Consider the following 22,558-nt stretch of genomic DNA (forward strand, 5'->3'; position numbering starts at 1 on the left):
GCTGGGCTCAAGCAATCTGCCCATCTTGGCATCCCAAAGTTCTGGGATTACAGGCATGGGACCACCATGCCAATATTGTTACACGTATTACATCTCTATGTGTTACAAATTCAACAATTCATTGTTGTAATTATTAAAGAAGAGAAGAAAGCACAAATATATACTTATAGAGTTTGTTATATTAACCTCCTTATTTACCATTTCTGGTTTTCTTCATTTCTTCCTGTGGATTCAAGTTACCATCTGTTGTCATTTTCCTTACTTCAACACAACTTTTTTCCCGCCCTCTTTCTTTGTGCTATTATTACATTTCTATATGTTATAACCTTGTGCAAAAGTTTAAAAAGTTAAAAATTATAACTCAACAATAACAATCATATAAATATTGTTTTGTGCAATTGCTTTATAAATCAGTTGAGATGAAGTAAAACATAATTACTTTTACTGTTTGTTCATATGGATTCAAATTACTGTCCAGTGTGTCCTGCTCTCAGCCTTAACAACTTCCCTTTAGTTTTAGTATTAATATTTCTTATAAGGCAGGTCTGCTAGCAGTGAACTCTTTCAGATCTAGGAATGTATTTATTTTTTCTCCTTTTTAGAAATTTTTCTTTGCCTTCATTTTTGTTTTGTTTTGGTTTTTTGGGTTTTTTTTTTTTTTTTTTTTTTGAGACAGAGTCTCACTCTGTCACCCAGTCTGGAGTGCAGTGGCATGATCTCAGCTCACTGCAACCTCCACTTCCTGGGTTCAAGTGATTCTCCTGCCTCAGCCTCCTGAGCAGCTGGGACTACAGGTGCATGCCACCACACCTGCTTTGCTTTTATTTCTGAAAGATAGTTTGGCAGTTATAAGATTCTTGGCTAATAGTTTCTACCCTCACTTTGAATAAGTCTACTCATTCTTCTGGCCTGCATTTTTTCTAATGGGAAGTCAGTTATTAAGCTTACAAAGTTCCACTGTGATGTGATAAGTCATTTTTCTCTTCTGCTTTCATGATTTTCCACTTATTTTTGGTTTTCAACATTTTTACTACGATGTTGGATATGGGTCTCTTTGTGTTCATCCAACTTGGAGTTTGTTGAGCTTCTCCAATGTGTGGTTGAGTGTTTTTCATCATGTTTGGCAAGATTTTAGCCATTACTTCCTTGAGTATTTTTTCTGCCTCTTTCTCTCCTTTCCTTCTGGTGCTTCCATTTTATGTATGTTTGTCAAGTTGATGATATTGTATATTTCTCTGAGTCTGTTCATTTTTCTTCATTCTCTGTTCTCCTTGTTCTTCATATTACATAATTTCTTTGATCTCTAAGTTTGCTAATTCTTTATTTTGCCAGCTCAGATCTCTTGTTGGGTCCCTTGAGTGAATTTTTCATTTTGTTTGTTGTACTTTTTTTTTTTTTTTTTTTTGAGTTTCGCTCTGTCGCCTAGGCTGGAGTGTAATGGTGTGATCTTAGCTCATTGCAACCTCTGCCTCTTGGGTTCAAGTGATTCTCCTGCCTCAGCCTCCTGAGTAGCTGGAATTACAGGCGCACACCACCATACCCAGCTAATTTTGTATTTTTAGAGGCAGGGTTTCACCATATTGGCCAGGCTGGTCTCAAACTCCTGGCTTCAAGTAATCCACCCGCCTCAGCCTCCCAAAGTGCTGGGATTACAGACATGAGCCACCATGCCCAGTCTGTTTGTCGTACTTTTAAACTCTAGGATTTCTAAATGGTTTTTTTGTTTTTGTTTTTTTGAGATGGAGTCTTGCTTTGTTGCCCAGGCTGGAGTGCAGTGGCGCTATTTCGGCTCATTGCAGCCTCCACCTCCCAGGTTCAAGCGATTCTCTGCCTCAGCCTCCTGAGCAGCTGGGATTACAGGTGCCCACCATACCCGGCTAATTTTTGTATTTTTAGTAGAGATGGGGTTTCGCCATGTTGGCCAGGCTTGTCTTGAACTCCTGGCCTCAAGTGATCCACCCACCTCAGCCTCCCAAAGTGCTGGGATTACAGGCGTGAGCCACTGCACCCGGCCTAAATGGTTCTTTTTTATAATTTCTGTCTTTATTGATATTCTCTATATGATAAGTCATGGTTTCCCTTAGGTCTTTGAACATATTTATAAAAGCTGCTTTATAGTCTTTGTAAAGTCCAACATTTTAGCGTTCTCAAAGGCAGTTTCCATTGCCTGCTTTTTTTCTTCTGAATGGGTCAATGGGTCACAATTTATTCTTTGTATACTTCATACGTTTTTGTCAAAAACTGGACATTTTAGATAATTGTGCAACTCTGGATACTATACTGCAGCTGTCCCCAACCTTTCTGGCACCAGGACAGGTTCCATGGAAGACAATTTTTCCACTGGGGTGGGGGACGGGGGGATGGTTTCGGTATGATTCAAGTGTATGCATTTATTAGAGTCTCACAAGGAACATGCAACCTAGATTCCTCCCATGTGCAGTTCACAATAGGGTTCACACTCCTGTGGGAACCTAATGCCACTGCTGATCTGATGGGAGGCGGAGCTCAACTTTACTCACCCATGGCTCACCTCCTGCTGTGCAGCCAGGTCCCTAACAGGCTACAGACCAGTACCAGTCCATGGTCCAGGGGTTGGGGACACCTGCTATACTGGTTTCTCCTTCCCACTAGAGGTTGATTGTGTTGTTTGCTTGGTCATTTGTTTCCTTAGTGACTTGCCTGCAGTAGCTCTCTGAAGTCTGTTTCTCTTGTAGTGTGCAGCCTCTGATGTCACTGCTCATATTTTCTTGTTTTTATCTTTTAGCCTAACTCCCTGTGTGTTGCCAGTGGGTCAGTAGAAGCCACTTATTAGTCAAAGGTTGTGCTTAAGACCTTTTAGCCAATTAAATTTTTTTATCCTTTACTGTTGGATATGTGTGTATGATTTTGACATAGCCATCACAAATCAGGGAGTTTACATTTTGCCCCACATTCAGTGAGGAACTAGCAGCTTGGAAGTTCCCTCTCTGATTTCTTCTCGGAGAGAGTACATCCTTGGACATACACCAGGGGTGCATGTGATTTTTTTAATTTTATTTTTATTTTTTATTTTTCATTTCTTGAGATGAAATCTCGCTCTGTCACTCAGGCTGGAGTGCAGTGGCACAATCTCAGCTGACTGAAACCTCCGCCTCCTGGGTTCAAGCAATTTTCCTGCCTAAGCCTCCAAGTAGCTGGGACTACAGGTGTGTACCACCACACCTGGCTATTATAATTATTTTTAAGCTTAGCTTCCTAGGAGTTGCCTCTGAGTTAGAGTAGCTTATTGTTCAGCCAGTGTTGGTTCAGTGGTTGTGCTTTAGCCCTTGGTGCCAGTGAAGCATCCACCCTTTTTTGATAGATCTATGTGTGGTCTGGGGAATACTCTCAACTCAAGCCCCACGTCCTGCTCTGATTGCTCCTGAGTGGGTGCAGCCTGGTGCAAGCACAGTCTTCCCAACCCCCAGTGTTGGTCATGATTCCAGAAGGGCTTTTCTTGGCTTTCTGTTTCTCTGGTTCTGCCTGTTAAACTTCTGGAGGCTTTGCCATTTGGGTTTGTCATACCAGTGCCATAGAGCTAGCAGCACCTTGTAATTGCTCTCCACCAAGATCTCTATGGTTTTCAACACCCTTAGGCATAGAATTCTCCACACTGTGTTCCAAATAAAGTCAGTCCTCTCAGGCAGAGCTTTGGAGCTCTTCATTCTTCAGGCCATCCTTCCCTCCTGGGCAGAACTTCTGCACAAGGGCCCACTTCTACAGTGATACCCACCTGCTGTATGAGTAAGTGCTGGGGGAAAGAGGTGTTAGCCCCTGGTCTTCTTGACTTGCCTTTTCTGTTGCAGAATCTCTAATCTATGAACAAGCTGGAATGGGAGCAATTGAAGTCTAAATATTGTCAGCCTACCAGGCCTGGGATAGAGCTTCTGCTCTACAAATAGGGTAGGGAACCTCAGTCCTCTCAGCTTCACCAGCAAATAGAACTTCTGCAATACAGAGTAGAAATCATCTGGGAGAGACTGGTGTCCTAAAGAGAATTTGAAAAATACATAAATAATTACAGTGTCACAGAGAGGTCACATAAGAACAGAAATAAAGTCCATAAGCTCTAGCAATATGGAAGTCCTTGGTGACATTTTTTGAAGCTGGTTTAATGTGAAATATGGTTGGAGTCAAAGCCAGATTATAAAGGACTAAGGATTAAATGAATTGAGGAATGAAGATTATGCTTTTAAACATTTTAGCCATTCAAGGTTCCAAACAACTGCATATTTCATTTTGTTTTTCTCTTTCTGTTCACTATGTCCTATTTCTTTTTTCTCATAGGCGAGACCTGGAACCCCTTCAAATTACAGTACCAGCTGAGAAATGTACGAGAGCGCATCGCAAAGAACCTAGTAGAGAAGGGTATTCTAACCACTGAGAAGCAGAATTTCCTGCTATTTGACATGACTACTCATCCAGTGACCAATACAACAGAGAAACAGCGACTAGTGAAAAAACTTCAAGATAGTGTACTAGAGCGGTGGGTAAATGACCCTCAGCGTATGGACAAGCGAACACTAGCACTCCTGGTGCTAGCCCACTCCTCTGATGTGCTAGAGAATGTCTTCTCCTCTCTGACAGATGACAAGTATGATGTGGCAATGAATCGAGCCAAGGACTTAGTAGAACTGGACCCTGAAGTGGAAGGGACAAAGCCTAGTGCCACAGAAATGATCTGGGCTGTGCTGGCAGCCTTCAATAAATCTTAAAGCCAGCAGGTGGATTTTTCCTTTTCCCCTGATGGCTGGTGACTGTCAGAGACCCCATCACTGAGTTTTGTGTGATGAGATGTTTTCATCATTTTTGTTTCCTTTTCTTGAATCAGACTTGTGATTTGGGGAGAGCAACTTCAGGGCTTCTCCATAGACCTTGACCATTATAAGCAGACTTTATTTCTCCCTACACTTCCACTCCATAGGTGAATAGACTGGGTGAACCCACACACACCCAATGAACATTTTCTCCCACTTCATGGTTTAGTTTCACTCAGTGTGCTTTTGGATAAGTAGAAATATCTAAATGGGATTTTGAGTTCTCCAGCTATAGAATGTGAATGAGATAAAAAGCGAACTATTCTATTTTTCTGAGTTTGTTTTCTATCTTAAATACATGTTTTCACAGCCTTTGTCTCTCAGACTCTGCTAAATAATGTAGCTTATTGAAATAACTGTCGCTGACTAAGGAGCAATGAGAAACAAAACTAATTTTTGGAGCAGATGGTCTCTGGAATTGCATATCCTGCTAGTGATTTTCTCATCTTTCCTTTTCTAACCTAATAAGAATGTCCCAGATTCAATTACCTGGATCTCAAAGTCCTAGAGCCAGAAATACATTCTCTCATCCCTCTTAGCATTCTCTTGCTCCCTCATTCACTAGGGCAAAAGTCTAAATGAAGAAAAGTCTCTCTCAACACCTCGTTCATGCAATCAGCATTAGAATTTGTAAGGAAGGAAGGGAGGTGGCATGAAAATTTCCATTCTTGGGGTATATGACTGTCCTGTTTCCCCCAGGCCACTTTTTTTTCTTTTTTTCTTTTGAGACAGGGTCTTGCTCTTGCCCAGGCAGGAGTACAGTGGTGCAATCACAGCTGACTGCAGCCTTGACCTCCAGGGCTCAAGGATCCTCCTGCCTCAGTCTCCCAACTAAGTGGGACTACAGGCATGTGCCGCCATACTCAGCTTTTTTTTTTTTTTTTTTTTTTTAAAAAGAGAGACAGAGTCTCGCTTTGTTGCCCAGGCTGGTCTTGAATTCCTGGGCTCAAGCAATTCTTCCACCTCAGCCTCCCAAAGTGCTGAGATTACTGGCGTGAGCCACTGCACCCACCCCTCCAGACTACTTTAAATGTCTCTGCTCTGACTGAATTGAAGGAATTGTAAGTTTCAGTTGCTGAATATATCAGTATATCTGAACTCCAGATCTTTTTATTTCCTATTTTTGGCTTCCTACATAAATTAATAAAGTCTGTCTATATTTAAGGGTTCTGGGAGTAGTTTTGTCTATATTTAATCCATAGATGTGCTCCTAGTCATCAGTCTTATTTCAGTAAAACCATCTTTCTGGCCAAATCTCTAACATGTTTTTTACTTCAGTAGTGAGGGCAATGAGAAGCTTTATTAAGAAAGATCCTATTTAAAGGGCTAATTTGGTATTGAAAGCATGCTGATATAAAGTCCAGTATTTGAGGATATAAAGAGGACGTGCACTGAACTGTGCTGATGTTAAGCATTTATTATACTTTAATGGGATAGTGCTTCTTGACCATTATAGAACAACAAACTGTCAAAGGGCTAATACAGATGACCCAGACTTGACATTAAATCCTCTTGATTAGAAATAATTAAATGAATTATTTATTCATTTCTCTCCTCTACCAAATCTACTTAGCCCCACAAAAATTCCCCAGCTCAGTTAACATTTTTTTGTTTTTCACTTTAGTATCTCTTAGGCAAATAGAGATATAAATTGTAATAGGAAACAAACTCTAAATGTGAAGCTGAATACAGCTTCAGTCTGGCTCTCTAATAGGACAAAAGCCAGTCCATGTGTTGTCTCTACCTGATTTAGCTTTTTCTTTTCTTTGAACAATTCAGCATGAATTGAAACCAGGTTTTCCTGTGGAAAGTTATAGCTTGATTGGGGGGTAGAAGTTGAACTGAGTTCTTTCTTGCAACTCTTAGTGTTTATTTTTATATCTCAATAAGATGAGGATCTCTTCAGTTTGAATCTGCATAATGTTCACTGCCAAACTCCTTCTCATTTAATGCTTATGGCCTTCACATTTCTGTATAATAAAGATCAATTATCAGCTCTCTGGTCTCTCTGTGCACAATTTTACAACTTAAATTGTTTTAATTGGAAATAAGGACTTTCCATACACGGCTAGTAATGCCTCCCCCTTTACACTAGCATACCAGCCTGTTTTATCCTATGTAGAAAATGAGGGATACAAAAACAATTGTAACATGCATAGGCTGAGGGGCAGGACACATCAAAGCTGACCACGTGAACACTAGCTAATACTATAAAGCCTAAATAGTGTCTCCATCTCAATCAAAATAAATTAAGAAATTATACCATTATTACCATGAAGAGAATACTAATATCTACTTGCAATGACACCTGAATTTAGGAGCTGAAAGTCAAGTTCCAAATGTAGGTGACATGCCTGACTATAACAGAGTTAACATGTAAAAATGTAAGTGTGCTTATAATTGGCTTATTGTTCTCCCTTTCTTTATCTATAGCACAAGGGACAATAATACATTTGTTTACTAGGATTGTTTATACTTTTCTAATATTTTTATTTAAGACAAAGTACTGTTTACATAAGTCATGCTTTATACAATGTTTCTCAAAGTATATTGCAAAGACCATTGCACCAAAATGTGTGTGTGAGATAGGAGGGTACCTTGCTAAAATGCAGATCCTAGTAAATCAGTCTCTGGAGTTAGGAGGAAGCTGCATTTTAAAGAAATTCTCAGCCAGGCACGGTGGCTCATGCCTGTAATCCCAGCACTTTGGGAGGCTGAGGCGGGCGGATCATCTGAGGTCAGGAGTTCAAGACCAGCCTGGCCAACACGGTGAAACCCCATCTCTACTAAAAATACAAAATTAGCTGGGCATGGTGGTGCACTCCTGTAATCCCAGCTACTCGGGAGGCTGAGGCAGGAGAATTGCTTGAATCTGGGAGGCGGAGGTTGCAGTGAGCCGAGATCGTGCCTCTACACTCCAGCCTGGGTGATAGAGTGAGACTCCGTCTCAAAAAAAAAGAAACTCTCTAAAAGCTTGCATGTTAAAATTTGAGAACGCCACTCTATATCTTATTGTCTATAATTCATTCATTAAAAAAATATTGAGTACTTACAAATTGATGGGCACTTGCTAGGCACTGACAATAAAACATTGCATAGGGCACCATTCTAGCTCCCAAGAATGCACATTTATGTGGGCAAATAATATAATTTGTGACAAATGCTCAAATAGAAGTATAAACATAATATTTGGAAGCACAAATAAATAGTATTCTCCCCGGGAATGTTAGGGAAGACTTTGAGATGTTGTATTTCTTTATTATGGTTATCATATATTGAGTACTTTTGTTGTGAGGTAGGTACTATGCTAACTGCTTTGTATATTATCTCATTTATTACAACACTAAAAAAAAAAAAAACTCTACAGTGTTCTTTTAAAGAAAACTCAGGTGACTGGGTGTGGTGGCTCATGCCTGTATTCCCAGCACTTTGGGAGGCCAAGGCGGCTGGATCACCTGAGGTCAGGAGTTCAAGACCAGCCTGGCCAACGTGGTGAAATCCCATCTCTATTAAAAATACAAAAATTAGCCCGGCGTGGTGGCACATGCCTGTAGTCCCAGCTACTCGGGAGGCTGAGGCAGGAGAATCGCTGGAACCCGGGAGGTGGAAGCTGTAGTGAGTCAAGATCGTGTCACTATACTCCAGCCTGGGTGACAGAGCAAGACTGTGTCTCAAAAAAAAAAAAAAAGAAAGAAAGAAAACTCAGGTAATGGGGCTTGCCTGAGGACATAGTGCAGAGCTTCAGTTCAAACACCTACTTTTTAATCACTACCCTTTCTTGCCTTCATTTGAACTAAATCTCAAAGGATCAGCTGGGCCAAGGTGGCTTATGCCTGTAGTCCCAGCACTTTAGGAGGCCAAGGTGGGAGGATCACTGGAGTCCAGGAGTTCAAGACCAACCTGGGCCATAGCAAGACCTTGTCTCTATTTTTTAAAAAAATTTTTTAAAGTCTCAAAGGGTCTTTTCAGACTAAGAGGGAAGAGCCAAGGCTACCCTTTGCAGAGGAAATAATATGTACAAGATAATTGGTGATGTGCTAGAATTTCATGAATGCATGTAGTTTTCACATATTTCCAGAAAAAAAAAATTTTTTTTTTTTTTGAGATGGAGTTTCACTCTTGTTGCCCAGGCTGGAGTGCAGTGGCACGATCTCAGCTCACTGCAACCTCCGCCTCGCAGGTTCAAGTGATTCTCCTGCCTCAGCCTCTTTAGTAGCTGGGATTACAAAAAGTAGGTGTTTGAACTGAAGCTCTGCACTATGTCCTCAGGCAAGCCTCATTACCTGAGTTTTCTTTTTTTTTTTTTGAGACACAGTCTTGCTCTGTCACCCAGGCTGGAGTATAGTGACACGATCTTGACTCACTACAGCTTCCACCACGCCTGGCTAATTTCTTATATTTTTAGTAGAGACGGGGTTTCACAATGTTGGCCAGACTAGTCTCAAACTCCTGACTGCAGGTGATCCACCTGCCTCAGCCTCCCAAAGTGCTGGGATTACAGGCATGAGCCACCGCGCTCAGCCCAGAAAATAAGAGAATATATTCAAGTTGTAAACTAAACAAAGGATTTTGAAACTGGCAGCTCTTTGTTTAGAGATGGGGTCTCACTTTGTTGCCAAGGCTGGAGTGCAGTGGCTATTCACAGGCGCTGTCATAGCCCAATAATGCCTCAAACTCCTGGCCTCAAGGGATCCTCCCGCCTCAGCCTCTCCTGGGATTACAGGCAGGTGCACCACGACAAGCTAAATTTTTTTGTTGTTTGTTTACCTTTACTTATTCCTTTCCTGTTGCTTTTCTTCATATAGAACTGAGTTTCCAGCCAGGCGCAGTGGCTCACACCTGTAATCCTAGTACTTTGGGAGCCCGAACAGGCAGATTGCCTAAGGTCAGGGGTTCGAGACCAGCCTGGCCAACCCGGCAAAACCCCATCTCTACTAAAAATACAAAAATTAGATGGGTGTGGTGGCGGTCACCTATAATCCCAGCTACTGGGGAGGCTGAGGCAGGAAAATTGCTTGAACTTGGAGGGCAGAGGTTGCAGTGAGCCAAGATCGTGCCACTTAATTCCAGCCTGGGTGAAAGAACAAAACTCAAAAAAAATAGAACTGAGTTTCCTACTTATCATTTTCCCTCTCTCAATAACATTTCTTACAGAGCAAGTCAGCTGGACATGAATTCCCTCAGTTTTTGTCTAAGAAAGTCTTTATTTATCCTTCATTTTTGAAGGATAATTTAACTGGAAATAGAATTCTAGGTTGGGCTAGGTACAATAGCTCACACCTGTAATCCCAGCACTTTGGGAGGCCGAGGCAGGAGGATCACTTGAGGCTAGGATTTTATGACTAGCCTGGGCAACATAGCCAGAGCCCCAGTTCTACAAGAACAACAACAACATAAATAATTCTAGGTTGGTGGGTTGTTTTTGTCTTTCAACACTTTATATATTCCACTGTCTTGCATGTATGCATGTGTGCTTTCTGACATTAAATTACAACAAAACTGAAATTTAATTTAGATTCTAACAGATAAAATTTGTTCTTCCTTTTTGCCACACAGCTAAAATGCCCATAAGTGTATATTCATATTATTTCTTAAAATGTGTGTTACTCTCCCTAAAGAATAAAAATAATCACTTTAATGCTGAAATGTTAGGTAACACTGCTTTTTTGATATTTTTCTATTATCTGTTACATGTGTGTATGTACTCTTTGTTTCTGTGTCCACAATTCTTCTCAAAGCCTTGATCTGTCTTATTTTTCTCCTCAGTGAGTTCCAAGTTGTCTAGGTAATTTGGAAAGAGACAAACCAAACATGCTTTTTTTGTTGTTTTGTAGAGGCGGGGGAGTCTCCCTATGTTGCCCAGCCTGGTCTCAAATTCCTGGGCTCAAGGGATCCTCCTGTCTCGGCCTCCCAAAGTGCTAGGATTATAGGCATGAGCCACCGTGCCCAGCTGAAAAGTGACTTTTTATTGATAATTGGGGGAGCCATCTCTCCCAGAAAGCAGTAAAATTTTATCGAATGCAAGTCAAAGCGAGAGTCACTTCCTGGCAGAAATCTCCGTTTTCTAGCAGCCCAGCTCACTTACCGTGTCAGTTTTCCTTTGCATTCCAAATTGTAAAAAAGTAAATTGAACCAGAGGGGAAAAACCAAATATTCGCTAAGAGCTCTGAAGACAGACATCTTTTGTGTAGAATTTTTCCCCAGAGTATAAATAATCTGGCTACCACTTTGTTTTTCTTAATCTAATTCAACCTCCCAAAATATGACAGTAGATTTATCTGAATTTACTTCAGAAGCTTACCTGGGAATCTACGGCCTTCTACTCCTTCAGAAGGGCTTCTTGACTGAATCCATGTTTCTGCCACAAGAAGAAAATCAGTGCAATAAATGTACATTATTTTCCTGATTTAAAGAGAAAGATTTTAAGCCTAAGTTTTTCTTGTATTTCAGAGATACTGAAATGTTTCCTCCTTATCTGAAAGTGAGACTTCTTCAAAGACTTATGGATATTTAAACCCATAAAATACCTCAAAATATTTGTAGGTTAGCCTTAATAATAATTATTATTATTATTTTCCCCCTAGTTCTATCACCTCACTTTCATGCATGTCTGTGTGAAGAGACCACCAAACAGGCTTTGTGTGAGCAACATGGCTGTTTATTTCACCCGGGTGCAGGCGGGATGAGTCCGAAAAGAGAGTCAGCAAAGGGAGATAAGGGTGGGGCCGTTTTATAGGATTTGGGTAGATAAAGGAAAATTACAGTCAAAGGGGAGTTGTTCTCTGGCGGGCAGAGTGAGGGGTCGGTCACAAGGTGCTCAGTAGGGGAGCTTTTTGAGACAGGATGAGCCAGGAAAAGGAATTTCGCAAGACAATGTCATCAGTTAAGGCAGGAACAGGCCATCTGGATGTGTATGTGCAGGTCACAGGGGATATGATGGCTTAGCTTGGGCTCAGAGGCCTGACACTCACCTTCTCTTGAACCCCCAAGTAGAGGCCAAAAAAGTCTTGAATAAGTTAGATTAAACTGATTTATATTAATCCAAAGTAGATATTTTTTCTTTTGGGGAGTAGGGAAGAAATGGGTCTAATTGAGGAGGGGAAGGCTGGAGAAGGGTGAAGATAACAGAATAGCCAAATGGATTCTCAGGAGCATTATGAATATTTAAAAGGCTGAACATTCAATCTGAGAAAGCTGATTGAAGAAAACACTGAATAAATTTTCTTTTTGTCTTTGAGACAGAGTCTCTCTCTGTCACCCAGACTGGAGTGCAGTGACACCATCTTGGCTCACTGCAACATCCACCTCCCGGGTTCCAGCCATTCTCCTGCCACGTTGGCCAGGCTGGAGGCTTCAAGTGATCCACTTGCCTGGGCCTCCCAAAATACTGGGATTACAGGCGTGAGCCACAGCGTCTGGCCAAAAAATACTTTTTAAATGCTGAAAAAGTAATAAAAGACTTTTTTTTTTTTTGAGATGGAGTCTCACTCAGTCGCCCAGGCTGGAGGGCAATGGCACGGTCTCGACTCGGCAACCTCGCCTCCCAGATTCAAATGATTCTCCTGCCTCAGCCTCCTGAGTAGCTGGGATTACAGGCCTGCCCCACCGCACCCATCTAATTTTTTTTTTTCCTGAGATGGAATTTTGCTCTTGTTGCCCAGGCAGGAGTGCAATGGCGTAATCTCGGGTCACTGCAACCTCCGCCTCCCAGGTTCAAGCAATTCTCCTGCCTCAGCCTCCCAAGTAGGATTACAGGCATATGCCACCATGCCTGGCTAATTTTTTTTGTATTTTTAGTAGAGACAGGGTTTCTGCATGTTGGTCAGGCTGGTCTCGAACTCCTGACCTCAGGTGATCCACCCACATCAGCCTCCCAAAGTGCTGGGATTACAGGCATGAGCCACTGTGCCCAGCCTAATTTTTTTTGTTTTCTGTTTGTTTGTTTGGTTTTGTTTTTTGTTTTTTGTTTTTGAGACGGAGTCTCACTCTGTCGCCCAGGCTGGAGTGCAGTGGTGCCATCTCAGCTCACTGCAAGCTCCACCTCCCGGGTTCACGCCATTCTCCTGCCTCAGCCTCCCAAGTAGCTGGGACTACAGGTGCCCGCCACCATGCCCGGCTAATTTTTTGTATTTTTAGTAGAGATGGTGTTTCACCGTGTTACCTAGAATGGTCTCGATCTCCTGACCTAGTGATCCACCTGCCTCGGCCTCCCAAAGTGCTGGGATTACAGGCGTGAACCACCACACCCGGCAACTAATTTTGTAATTTTAGGAGAGTTGAGGTTTCACCATGTTGGCCAGGCTGCTTGACCCCAACCCGCCTTGGCCTCCCAAAGTGCTGGAATTACAGGCGTGAGCCACTGCACCTGGCCAGGTAATACTATTTTAAATGAGGTGGCTAGCTGGGAATGGTGGCTCACTCCTGTAATCCAAGCACTTTGGGAGGCCGAGGTGGGAGAACTGCTTGAGGCCAAGAGTTTAAGACCAGCCTGGGCAACATAGTGAGACCCTGTGTCTATTTTTAAAAAATGAATAGTGAACATATATAGCCAGCACCCAAATCAAGAAACAGATCCATTACCAGCACCCTAGAATCCCCCCTCATACCTTTTCCCAGTTGCTATTTTCTCCCTTAAAGGTAACCACAATCTTGACTTGTAATACCATAGATTGGTTTTGCTTTTGAGGTTTATACAAATGAAATTATGAAATATGTATGTTTTGTGACCATGAATTAACTATTTTACTTTTTTTGAAGATTTGATTGACCTAGTTTGGGGCAACTATAAATAGAACTACTATGAACACGTGTTTTGGTATAACGTAAGAATGCATTTCTTTTTTAATTTTTTTTTTTTTTTTTGAGACAGAGTTTTGCTCTTATTGCCCAGGCAGGAGTGCCATGGCACGATCTCAGCTCACCGCAACCTCCACCTCCCAGGTTCCAGTGATTCACCTGCCTCAGCCTCCCGAGTAGCTGGGATTACAGGCATGCGCCACCACGCCCGGCTAATTTTGTATTTTTAGTAGAGACAGGGTTTCTCCGTGTTGGTCAGGCTGGTCTTGAACTCCCGACCCCAGGTGATCCACCCGCCTTGGCCTCCCAAAGTGCTGGGATTACAGATGTGAGCCACCATGACCGGCCTCTTTTTTAATTTTTGTGGATACATAGTAGGTGTATATATTTATGGGTTACATGAGATGTTTGATATAGGCATGCAATGTGTAATAATTACATCAGGGTAAATACAATGTTCATCACCTCAAACATCTATCCTTTATATTTCAAACAATCCAATTATACTCTTAGTTTGTTTGTTTGCTTGTTTGTTTGAGATGGAGTTTCACTCTTGTTGCCCAGGCTGGAGTGCAATGACAATCTTGGCTTACTGCCACCTCTGCCTCCCGGGTTCAAGCAATTCTCCACACTCAGCATCCTGAGTAGCTAGGATTACAGGCACCTGCCACCATGCCCAGCTAGTTTTTGTATTTTTAATAGAGACAGGGTTTCACCATGTTGGTCAGGCTGGTCTCGAACTCCTGACTTTAGGCAATCCACTCTCCTCGGCCTCCCAAAGTGTTGGGATTACAGGCATGAGCCACCGCACCTGGCCGCTCTTTTAGTTATTTTTTAATGAACAATTATTTTTTACTATAGTCACCCTGTTGTGATAGCAAATACTAGATCTTACTTTTCTTTCTACTTTTTGTGTACCCATTAACCATCCCCTCTTTACCCGCATTGCAAAGAATGCATTTCAATCGGGTATATATACCTAGGAGAGGGATTGCAAGGTCATGGGTTTTGGATTATGTACAGCTTTAGTATATATTGCCACCAGCTTTCCAAAGTATGTTGTACCAATTTATACCCCAACCAGCCATACTGCAGGTCTTTGGAACTGTCAAGTCATATATTTATGAGCATATGATTGTGCTGAGCAGAAATCTGGATAAATAAAAGCCACTGTTAATTCCTGTGACCTTGCTTTAGTTTTATAGAAACTGAGCTGCATTGGTTGGTTTCAGGGGATCTATGTACATCCTAAAATATGTATAATATTGCATGTATGTATTTGTGCTTAAGCACATTTGGGGGACAGAAGAACCATAGTTTATACCAGATTCTCAAAGATCAGATTTGGAAAAACTGGTGGCAATATATACTAAAGTAAACATAATGCAATACTTTACGCACACCACCCCCACCCCAACAAAAAAAAAAAATTAAAAAGCTTAAGAATCACTGCTTTATGGGAGTCCAACAATCAAGAAACTATTATTACTCAGGAATACTTTGCTTGTTATTAGCAAATACTGTTCCAGGTTGGTGGTGGTCTGTTGACACAGACACACAGTCCAAATAGCCAGGTTTCCTGTGGTTAACAGAGAAGGATTAGCACTCTTGACTACTTAATTTTCCTTTTATTTCTAGTAGGTTAAAATATTTTATTAAAATAGCTTCTGGTGTGGGGGGGGAATAGCTTCATAATGCTTTTCATAATTATATATTTTCAATAACTATATTTTTAGAATAGATTCATTGTGATTATAATTCACATACCATATAGTATACCCATTTAAAGTGAATAGTGGTCAGGCGCAGTGGCTCACGCCTGTAATCCCAGCACTTTGGGAGGCTGAGGTGGGTGAATCGCCTAAGGTCAGGAGTTCAAGACCAGCCTGGCCAATATGGTGAAACCCCATCCCTACTAGAAATACAAAAAGTAGCCGGGCATGGTGGCGGGTGCCTGTAATCCCAGCTACTCCGGAGGCTGAGGCAGGAGAATCGCTTGAACCTGGGAGGCAGAGGTTGTGGTGAGCCGAGATCGCGCCACTGCACTCCACCCGCCTCAGCCTCCTGAAGTGCTGTGATTACAGGCTTAAGGTACTGCGCCCGACCATTTATTGTTATTAACAAATAATATTCCAATGTATGGATATACCATAGTTTATCCATCAGTTGATGGACCTAGTAACTTTTAAATTATGTCTGTATTGAATATAATGTGTCCATAGCAAAATCTATATTTTCCCTCCTAAACCTTCTACTTAAGGCCTCCCGTCTCAGTAAACGATGTTATCATTCACCTAGTTGCTCAGACCAAAAACTCGAAATCATCCTTGAGTCTGCAAATGCTGTTGGTGGTACCTTTAAAATAGATCCCACATCTAGCCATTTTCAACCATCTCCATAGCTACTACACCCTAGTCCAAGTCACTGTCATCTCTTAACTGAACTGTTGTAAAAGCCTAATTGATTTCCTGCTACTACTTCCCCTCTTGGTCCCCATGGAGCAGCGGAAGGATCAGTTTAATACCTAAATCATTTTGTGTCAGTCCCCTGCTCAACACCATCTGATGGGTGCCCATTACACAAGAAATAAAATCCAAGTTCTTACCATGACCTAAGAAGCCAAGAACAATCTCATCCCTGCCTGCATCTCTTCTCTTATTCCGGCTCTTAGCTACATTGACCTTCTCGCTGTTTCTCAAATACACCAAAAATATGCTTTTGCTTTAGGAGCTTTGGATTTGCTGTTCCCTCTGCCTGAACCAGTTTCCCTCCAGATAACTGTTTGGCTCACTCCCCACCCAGATCTCTGCTCAGATACCTCAGGTCTTCCCTAATCACCCGATCTACAGCCCAGAGTGGTGGCTCACACCTGTAATTCCAGCACTTTGGGAGGCAGATGGATCACTTAAGGTCAGGAGTTCAAGACCAGCCTGGCCAACATGGTGAAACCCCATCTCTACTAAAAATAAAAAAATTACTATATATATATACCTCTTCCCACCCAGTCACAAATAGAATAACCTGGGCCCCAGACATTGTGCTAGTTTTTGTGAAACCTCACTCATATTTTACAGGCTGAAAGTTCCACCTTTCCTAATGCTCAGTAATTTAGCTATATCAAGGATAAATGGGCTGGGCAGGGTGACTCATGCCTGTAATCCCAGAACTTTGGGAGGCCCAGATGGGTGGATCACCTGAGGTCAGGAGTTCAAGACCAACCTGGCCAACATGGTGAAACCCCACCTCTACTAAAAAAAAAAAAAAAAATTAGCCAGGCATGGTGGTGTGCACCTGCAATCCCAGCTACTCAGGAGGCTGAGTGAAGGGGTGGCCTGCCCCTCCACACTTGTGGGCATTTCTTGTCAGGTGGAACGAGAGACTTAAGAAAAGAAGGAGACGCAAAGACAAAGTATAGAGAAAGAAAAGTGGGCCCAGGGAACCCGTGCTCAGCATACAGAGGACCCGCGCCGGCACCCGTCTCTGAGTTGCCCTAGTATTTATTGATCATTATCGGGTGTTTCTCGGAGAGGGGGATGTGGCAGGACAATAGGGTAATAATGGAGAGAAGGTCAGCAGGAAAACATGTGAACAAACGTCTCTGCATCATAAACAAGGTAAAGAAAAAAGTACTGTGCTTTTGATGTGCATATACATAAACATCTCAATGCCTTAAAGAGCAGTATTGCTGCCAGCATGTCCCACCTCCAGCCCTAAGGTGGTTTTCCTCTATCTCAGTAGATAGAACATACAATCAGGCTTTACACCAAGACATTGCATTGCCCAGGGACAAGCAGGAGACAGATGCCTTCCTCTTACCTCAACTGCAAAGAGGCCTTCCTTCCTCTTTTACTAATCCTCCTCAGCACAGACCCTTTACGGCTGGGGGATGGTCAGGTCTTTCCCTTCCCACAAGGCCATATTTCAGACTATCACATGGGGAGAAACCTTGGACAATACCTGGCTTTCCTAGGCAGAGGTCCCTGTGGCTTTCCACAGTGTATTGTGTCTCTGGGTACTTGAGATTAGGGAGTGGTGATGAGTCTTAACAAGCATGCTGCCTTCAAGCATTTGTTTAACAAAGCACATCCTGCACAGCCCTTAATCCACTTAACCCTGAGTTGACACAGCACGTGTTTCTGGGAGCACAGGGTTGGGGGTAAGGTTACAGATTAACAGCATCTCAAGGCAGAATAATTTTTCTTAGTACAGAACAAAATGGAGTCTCTTATGTCTACTTCTTTCTACACAGACACAGTAACAGTCTGATCTCTCTTTTCCCCACATTTCCCCATTTTCTTTTTGACAAAACCACCATCGTCATCATGGCTCGTTCTCAATGGTCGCTGTCTCTTCGGAGCTGCTGGGTACACCTGCAGACTAACAACAGACAAAACAGGCACACAAGGATTAATATGAAATTTATAATAGTAGTACTTCCGATGGTCTTAACCCAAGTGACAGGGTTAAGATTTGCGAGGCCATCAGCAACTCCTGCGATTGCCTCAGTTTCTGGTACCAAATTTAAATGGGCTTTTGATGCTTCAAAAATTGGTTCTCTATCTTAAGAGCAGACTCAGACTTAAATAGTAAGAGAATATTAACCCCAGAGGCAACAAAAGAAATTAAATTAGTGGAAGAAAAAATTCAGTCAGCGCAAATAAATAGAATAGATCCCTTAGCCGCACTCCAACTTTTGGTTTTTGCTACTGCACATTCTCCAACAGGCATCATTGTTCAAAATACTGATCTTGTGGAGTGGTCATTCCTTCCTCACAGTACAATTAAGACTTTCACATTGTACTTGGATCAAATAGCTACATTAATTGGTCAGGCAAGATTACAAATAATAAAATTATGTGTAAATGACCCAGACAAAACAGTTGTCCCTTGAACCAAGGAACAAGTTAGACAAGCCTTTATCAATTCTGGTGCATGGCAGATTGGTCTTGCTAATTTTGTGGGAATTATTGATCATCATTACCCAAAAACAAAAATCTTCCAGTTTTTAAAATTGACTACTTGGATTCTACCTAAAATTACCAGACGTGAACCTTTAGAAAATGCTCTGACAGTATTTACTGATGGTTCCAGCAATGGAAAAGCGGCTTACACAGGGCCAAAAGAGCAAGTAATCAAAACTCAATATCAGTCGGCTGGAAGAGCAGAGTTGGTTGCAGTCATTACAGTGTTACAAGATTTTGATCAACCTATCAATATTGTATCAGATTCTGCATATGTAGTACAGACTACAAGGGATGTTAAGACAGCTCTAATTAAATATAGCATGGATGATCAGTTAAACCAGCTATTCAATTTATTACAACAAATTGTAAGAAAAAGAAATTTCCCATTTTATATTACTCATTTTTGAGCACACACTAATTTACCAGGGCCTTTGACTAAAGCAAATGAACAAGCTGACTTACTGGTATCATCTGCATTCATAAAAGCACAAGAACTTCATGCTTTGACTCATGTAAATGCAGCAGGATTAAAAAACAAATTTGATGTCACATGGAAACAGGCAAAAGATATTGTACAACATTGTACCCAGTGTCAAGTCCTACACCTGCCCACTCAAGAGGCAGGAGTTAATCCCAGAGGTCTGTGTCCTAATGAATTATGGCAAATGGATGTCACGCATGTACCTTCATTTGGAAGATTGTTATATGTTCATGATGTAACAGTTGATACTTATTCACATTTCTTATGGGCAACCTGCCAGATAGGAGAAAGTACTTCCCATGTTAAAAAACATTTATTATCTTGTTTTGCTGTAATGGGAGTTCCAGAAAAAATTAAAACTGACAATGGACAGGATACTGTAGTAAAGCTTTCCAAAAATTCTTAAATCAGTGGAAAATTTCACATACAACAGGAATTCCCTATAATTCCCAAGGACAGGCCATAGTTGAAAGAACTAATAGAACACTCAAAACTCAATTAGTTAAATAAAAAGAAGGGGGAGACAGTAAGGAATGTACCACGCCTCAGATGCAACTTAATCTAGCACTCTATACTTTACATTTTTTAAACATTTATAGAAATCAGACTACTACTTCTGCAGAACAACATCTTACTGGTAAAAAGAACAGCCCACATGAAGGAAAACTGATTTGGTGGAAAGATAATAAAAATAAGACATGGGAAGTAGGGAAGGTGGTAACGTTGGGGAGGGGTTTTACTTGTGTTCCACCAGAAGAAAATCAGCTTCCTGTTTGGATACCTACTAGACATTTGAAATTCTACAATGAACCCATCGGAGATGCAAATAAAAGCACCTCCACGGAGACAGAAACACCGCAATCGAGCACCATCGACTCACAAGATGAACAAAATGGAGTCTCTTATATCTACTTCTTTCTACACAGACACAGTAACAGTCTGATCTCGCTTTCTTTTCCCCACAGCTGAGGCAGGAGAATCACTTGAACCTGGGAGGGGGAGGTTGCAGTGACCCAAGATATCACATCATTGCACTCCAGCCTGGGCAAGAAGAATGAAACTCAGTCTCAAAAAAAAGGATAAATGTATAATTTAAATCAATCATTCCTTTAGCAATCATAGTTTTTACACATTATTCTTAAGCAGAGCTTGGAATTAGAAATAGCTTGATCAGAAAGTATTTCCCAAAAGAATTTTTCATCTTTTAGATATTTCAACTAATCTCTTAAACACATTCATAATGTATATTCACCATAATTGCCTAAACCTGCATTCAACCAATAGTGTCCATTTTCTTTCTCCACATCACCTAGCATAAATATAACCTGACTTATTTTATATCGCTTTCTTAACCTTTTTTTTTTTTCTTTCTTTCTGAAACAGGGTCTCGCTCTGTTACCTAGGCTGGAGTGCAGTGGTGCAATCATGGCTCACTGCAGCCTCGACCTCTCGGGCTTAAGCCATCCTCGAACCTCAGCCTCCCAAGTAGTTAGGACCACAGAAATGTGCCACCACACCTGGCTAATTTTCTTTCTTTCTTTTCTTTTCTTTTTTTTTTTTTTTTTTTTTAGAGAAGGGGTCTTGCCATGTTGCCCAGGCTGGTTTCAAACTCCTGGACTCAACCAACCCTCCTGTCTTGGCCTCCCAAAGTGCTGGGATTATAGGCATGAGGAGCCACTATGCTCAGATTTTTTTTTTTTTTTTTTTTTGAGACAGAGTCTCACTTTGTCACCAAGCAGGCTACAGTACAGTGGTGTGATCACAACTCCAACTCCCTGCTCAAGCAATCCTCCCACCTCAGCCTCCCAAGTAGCTGGGCCACAGGCCTGCACCACCATGCCTGGCTAATTATTTTATTTTTTATTGTAGAGATGGGGTCTTGTTGTGTTGCCCAGGCTGGTCTCAAACTTCTGGGCTCACATGATTCTCCTGCCTTGGACTCCCAAACTGCTGGGATTATAGGTATGAGCCACCCACCCAGCTACTCCTTTCTTATATCCAACTGAGCTAGTTCTGTCGATCTTTTCTTTTTTTCTTTTCTTTTTTTTTTTTTTTGATACAGAGTTTCGCTCTTGTTGCCCAGGCTGGAGTGCAGTAGCGAGCGATCTCGGCTCACTGCAACCTCCGCCTCCCGGGTTCAAGCAATTCTCCTGCCTCAGCCTCCTGTAGCTGGGATTACAGGTGCCCTCCACCACGCCTGACTAATTTTTGAATTTTTATTAGAGACGGGGTTTCGCCATGTTGGCCAGGCTGGTCTCGAACTCCTGACCTCAGCTTATCCGCTGTCCTCAGCCTCCCAAAGTGCTAGGATTACAAGCATAAGCCATGGTGCCTGGCCCTCTTAGTTCCCTTATTTTTATGAGTTATGATTTTATCTTTTTGAAATTTACCTTTAACCCTGCACTATTCTGATTACTTGGCTACTTTCCTTAAGCTACATTTAAAGACAGCCCTGACTGCAAAGGAGACAAGGACAGTACAGGACTTGATTACGTTCCTGGTATTCTCAGTTTGGCCCATCAGAGGAATGGTATGTGTTTTAAACCCAGCCATTGGCTGGGCACGGTGGCTCATGCCTGTAATCCCAGCACTTTGGGAGGCCGAGGAGGGTGAATCATTCAAGCCCAGGAGTTCAAGACCAGTCTGGGCAACATAGTGAAAACCTGTCTCTACAAAAAATACAAAAATTGGCCAGGCGTGGTGGCACCCACCTGTGGTCCCATCTATTTGGGAGCCTGATGTGGGAGGATCACCTGAGCCCAAGAGGTGGAGGTTGTGGTGAGCTGAGATCAGACCACTGCACTCCATCCTGGGCAACAGAGCAAGACCCTGTCTCAAAAGAAAAAAAAAAGTTAAACCCAGCCATTTCTGTAGTCTCACAACTTTTTTTTTTTTTTTAAGACAGAGTCTCACTCTGTTGCCCAGGCCGGAGTGCAGTGGCACGATCTCGGCTCACTGCAACCTCTGCCTCCCAGCACTTTTAATTCCAGCTACTTGGGAGGCCAAGGCGTGAGAATCCCTTAAACCGGGGAGGCAGAAGTTGCAGTGAGCCGAGATCATGCCACTGCACTCCGGCCTGAGCAACAGAGTGAAACTGAGACTGTCTCAAAAAAAAGAGAAAGAAGAGAAATTAGAGGCTCCCTTTGTCTTCATAAAACCCCAGTACTCTAGCATGATTATCAAGGCTTCTCAGGACCCCAGCAACGTGAAAAACTTCGTGTTGCTACTTCACACAGGTTCCCGGATCAGCCTTCTTTTCCAACTTTCCTCCGGGAGCTTTTCAAAAATATGTATTTCCAGGCCCCACTGTAGAGATGCTGACTCAATTGGAGTGACATAGGGTCAAGAGTTTCTGTATTTTTATAAAGTTCCCTGGGAGCTTCTAATCAAACAAGTTTGAGAACCAGGGATCCACATGGAGGTTTCTTACGGTTTTGTGTCTTTTCACATGAAGCTCCTTCTGCCTGAAAAAGTCTTCCTCG

The 22,558-nt window shown here is 42.1% G+C and overlaps 1 protein-coding gene across 1 annotated transcript in view; it reads left to right on the forward strand.

Moving 5' to 3' along the window:
- GOLPH3L (golgi phosphoprotein 3 like) overlaps positions 1-6,833 on the forward strand; it is a 50,824-nt gene extending 43,991 nt beyond the window's left edge. The window contains exon 5 of the mRNA XM_002810269.4: positions 4,306-6,833. Within this exon, the coding sequence (XP_002810315.1) occupies positions 4,306-4,733 (428 nt within the window). The 3' untranslated portion in view covers positions 4,734-6,833. The remainder of the gene's footprint in view (positions 1-4,305) is intronic.
- The last annotated feature ends 15,725 nt before the right edge of the window (positions 6,834-22,558 follow it).

This window comes from Pongo abelii, chromosome 1 (genome assembly GCF_028885655.2).
Source record: "Pongo abelii isolate AG06213 chromosome 1, NHGRI_mPonAbe1-v2.0_pri, whole genome shotgun sequence".
Classification (NCBI taxonomy): Eukaryota; Metazoa; Chordata; class Mammalia; order Primates; family Hominidae; genus Pongo; species Pongo abelii.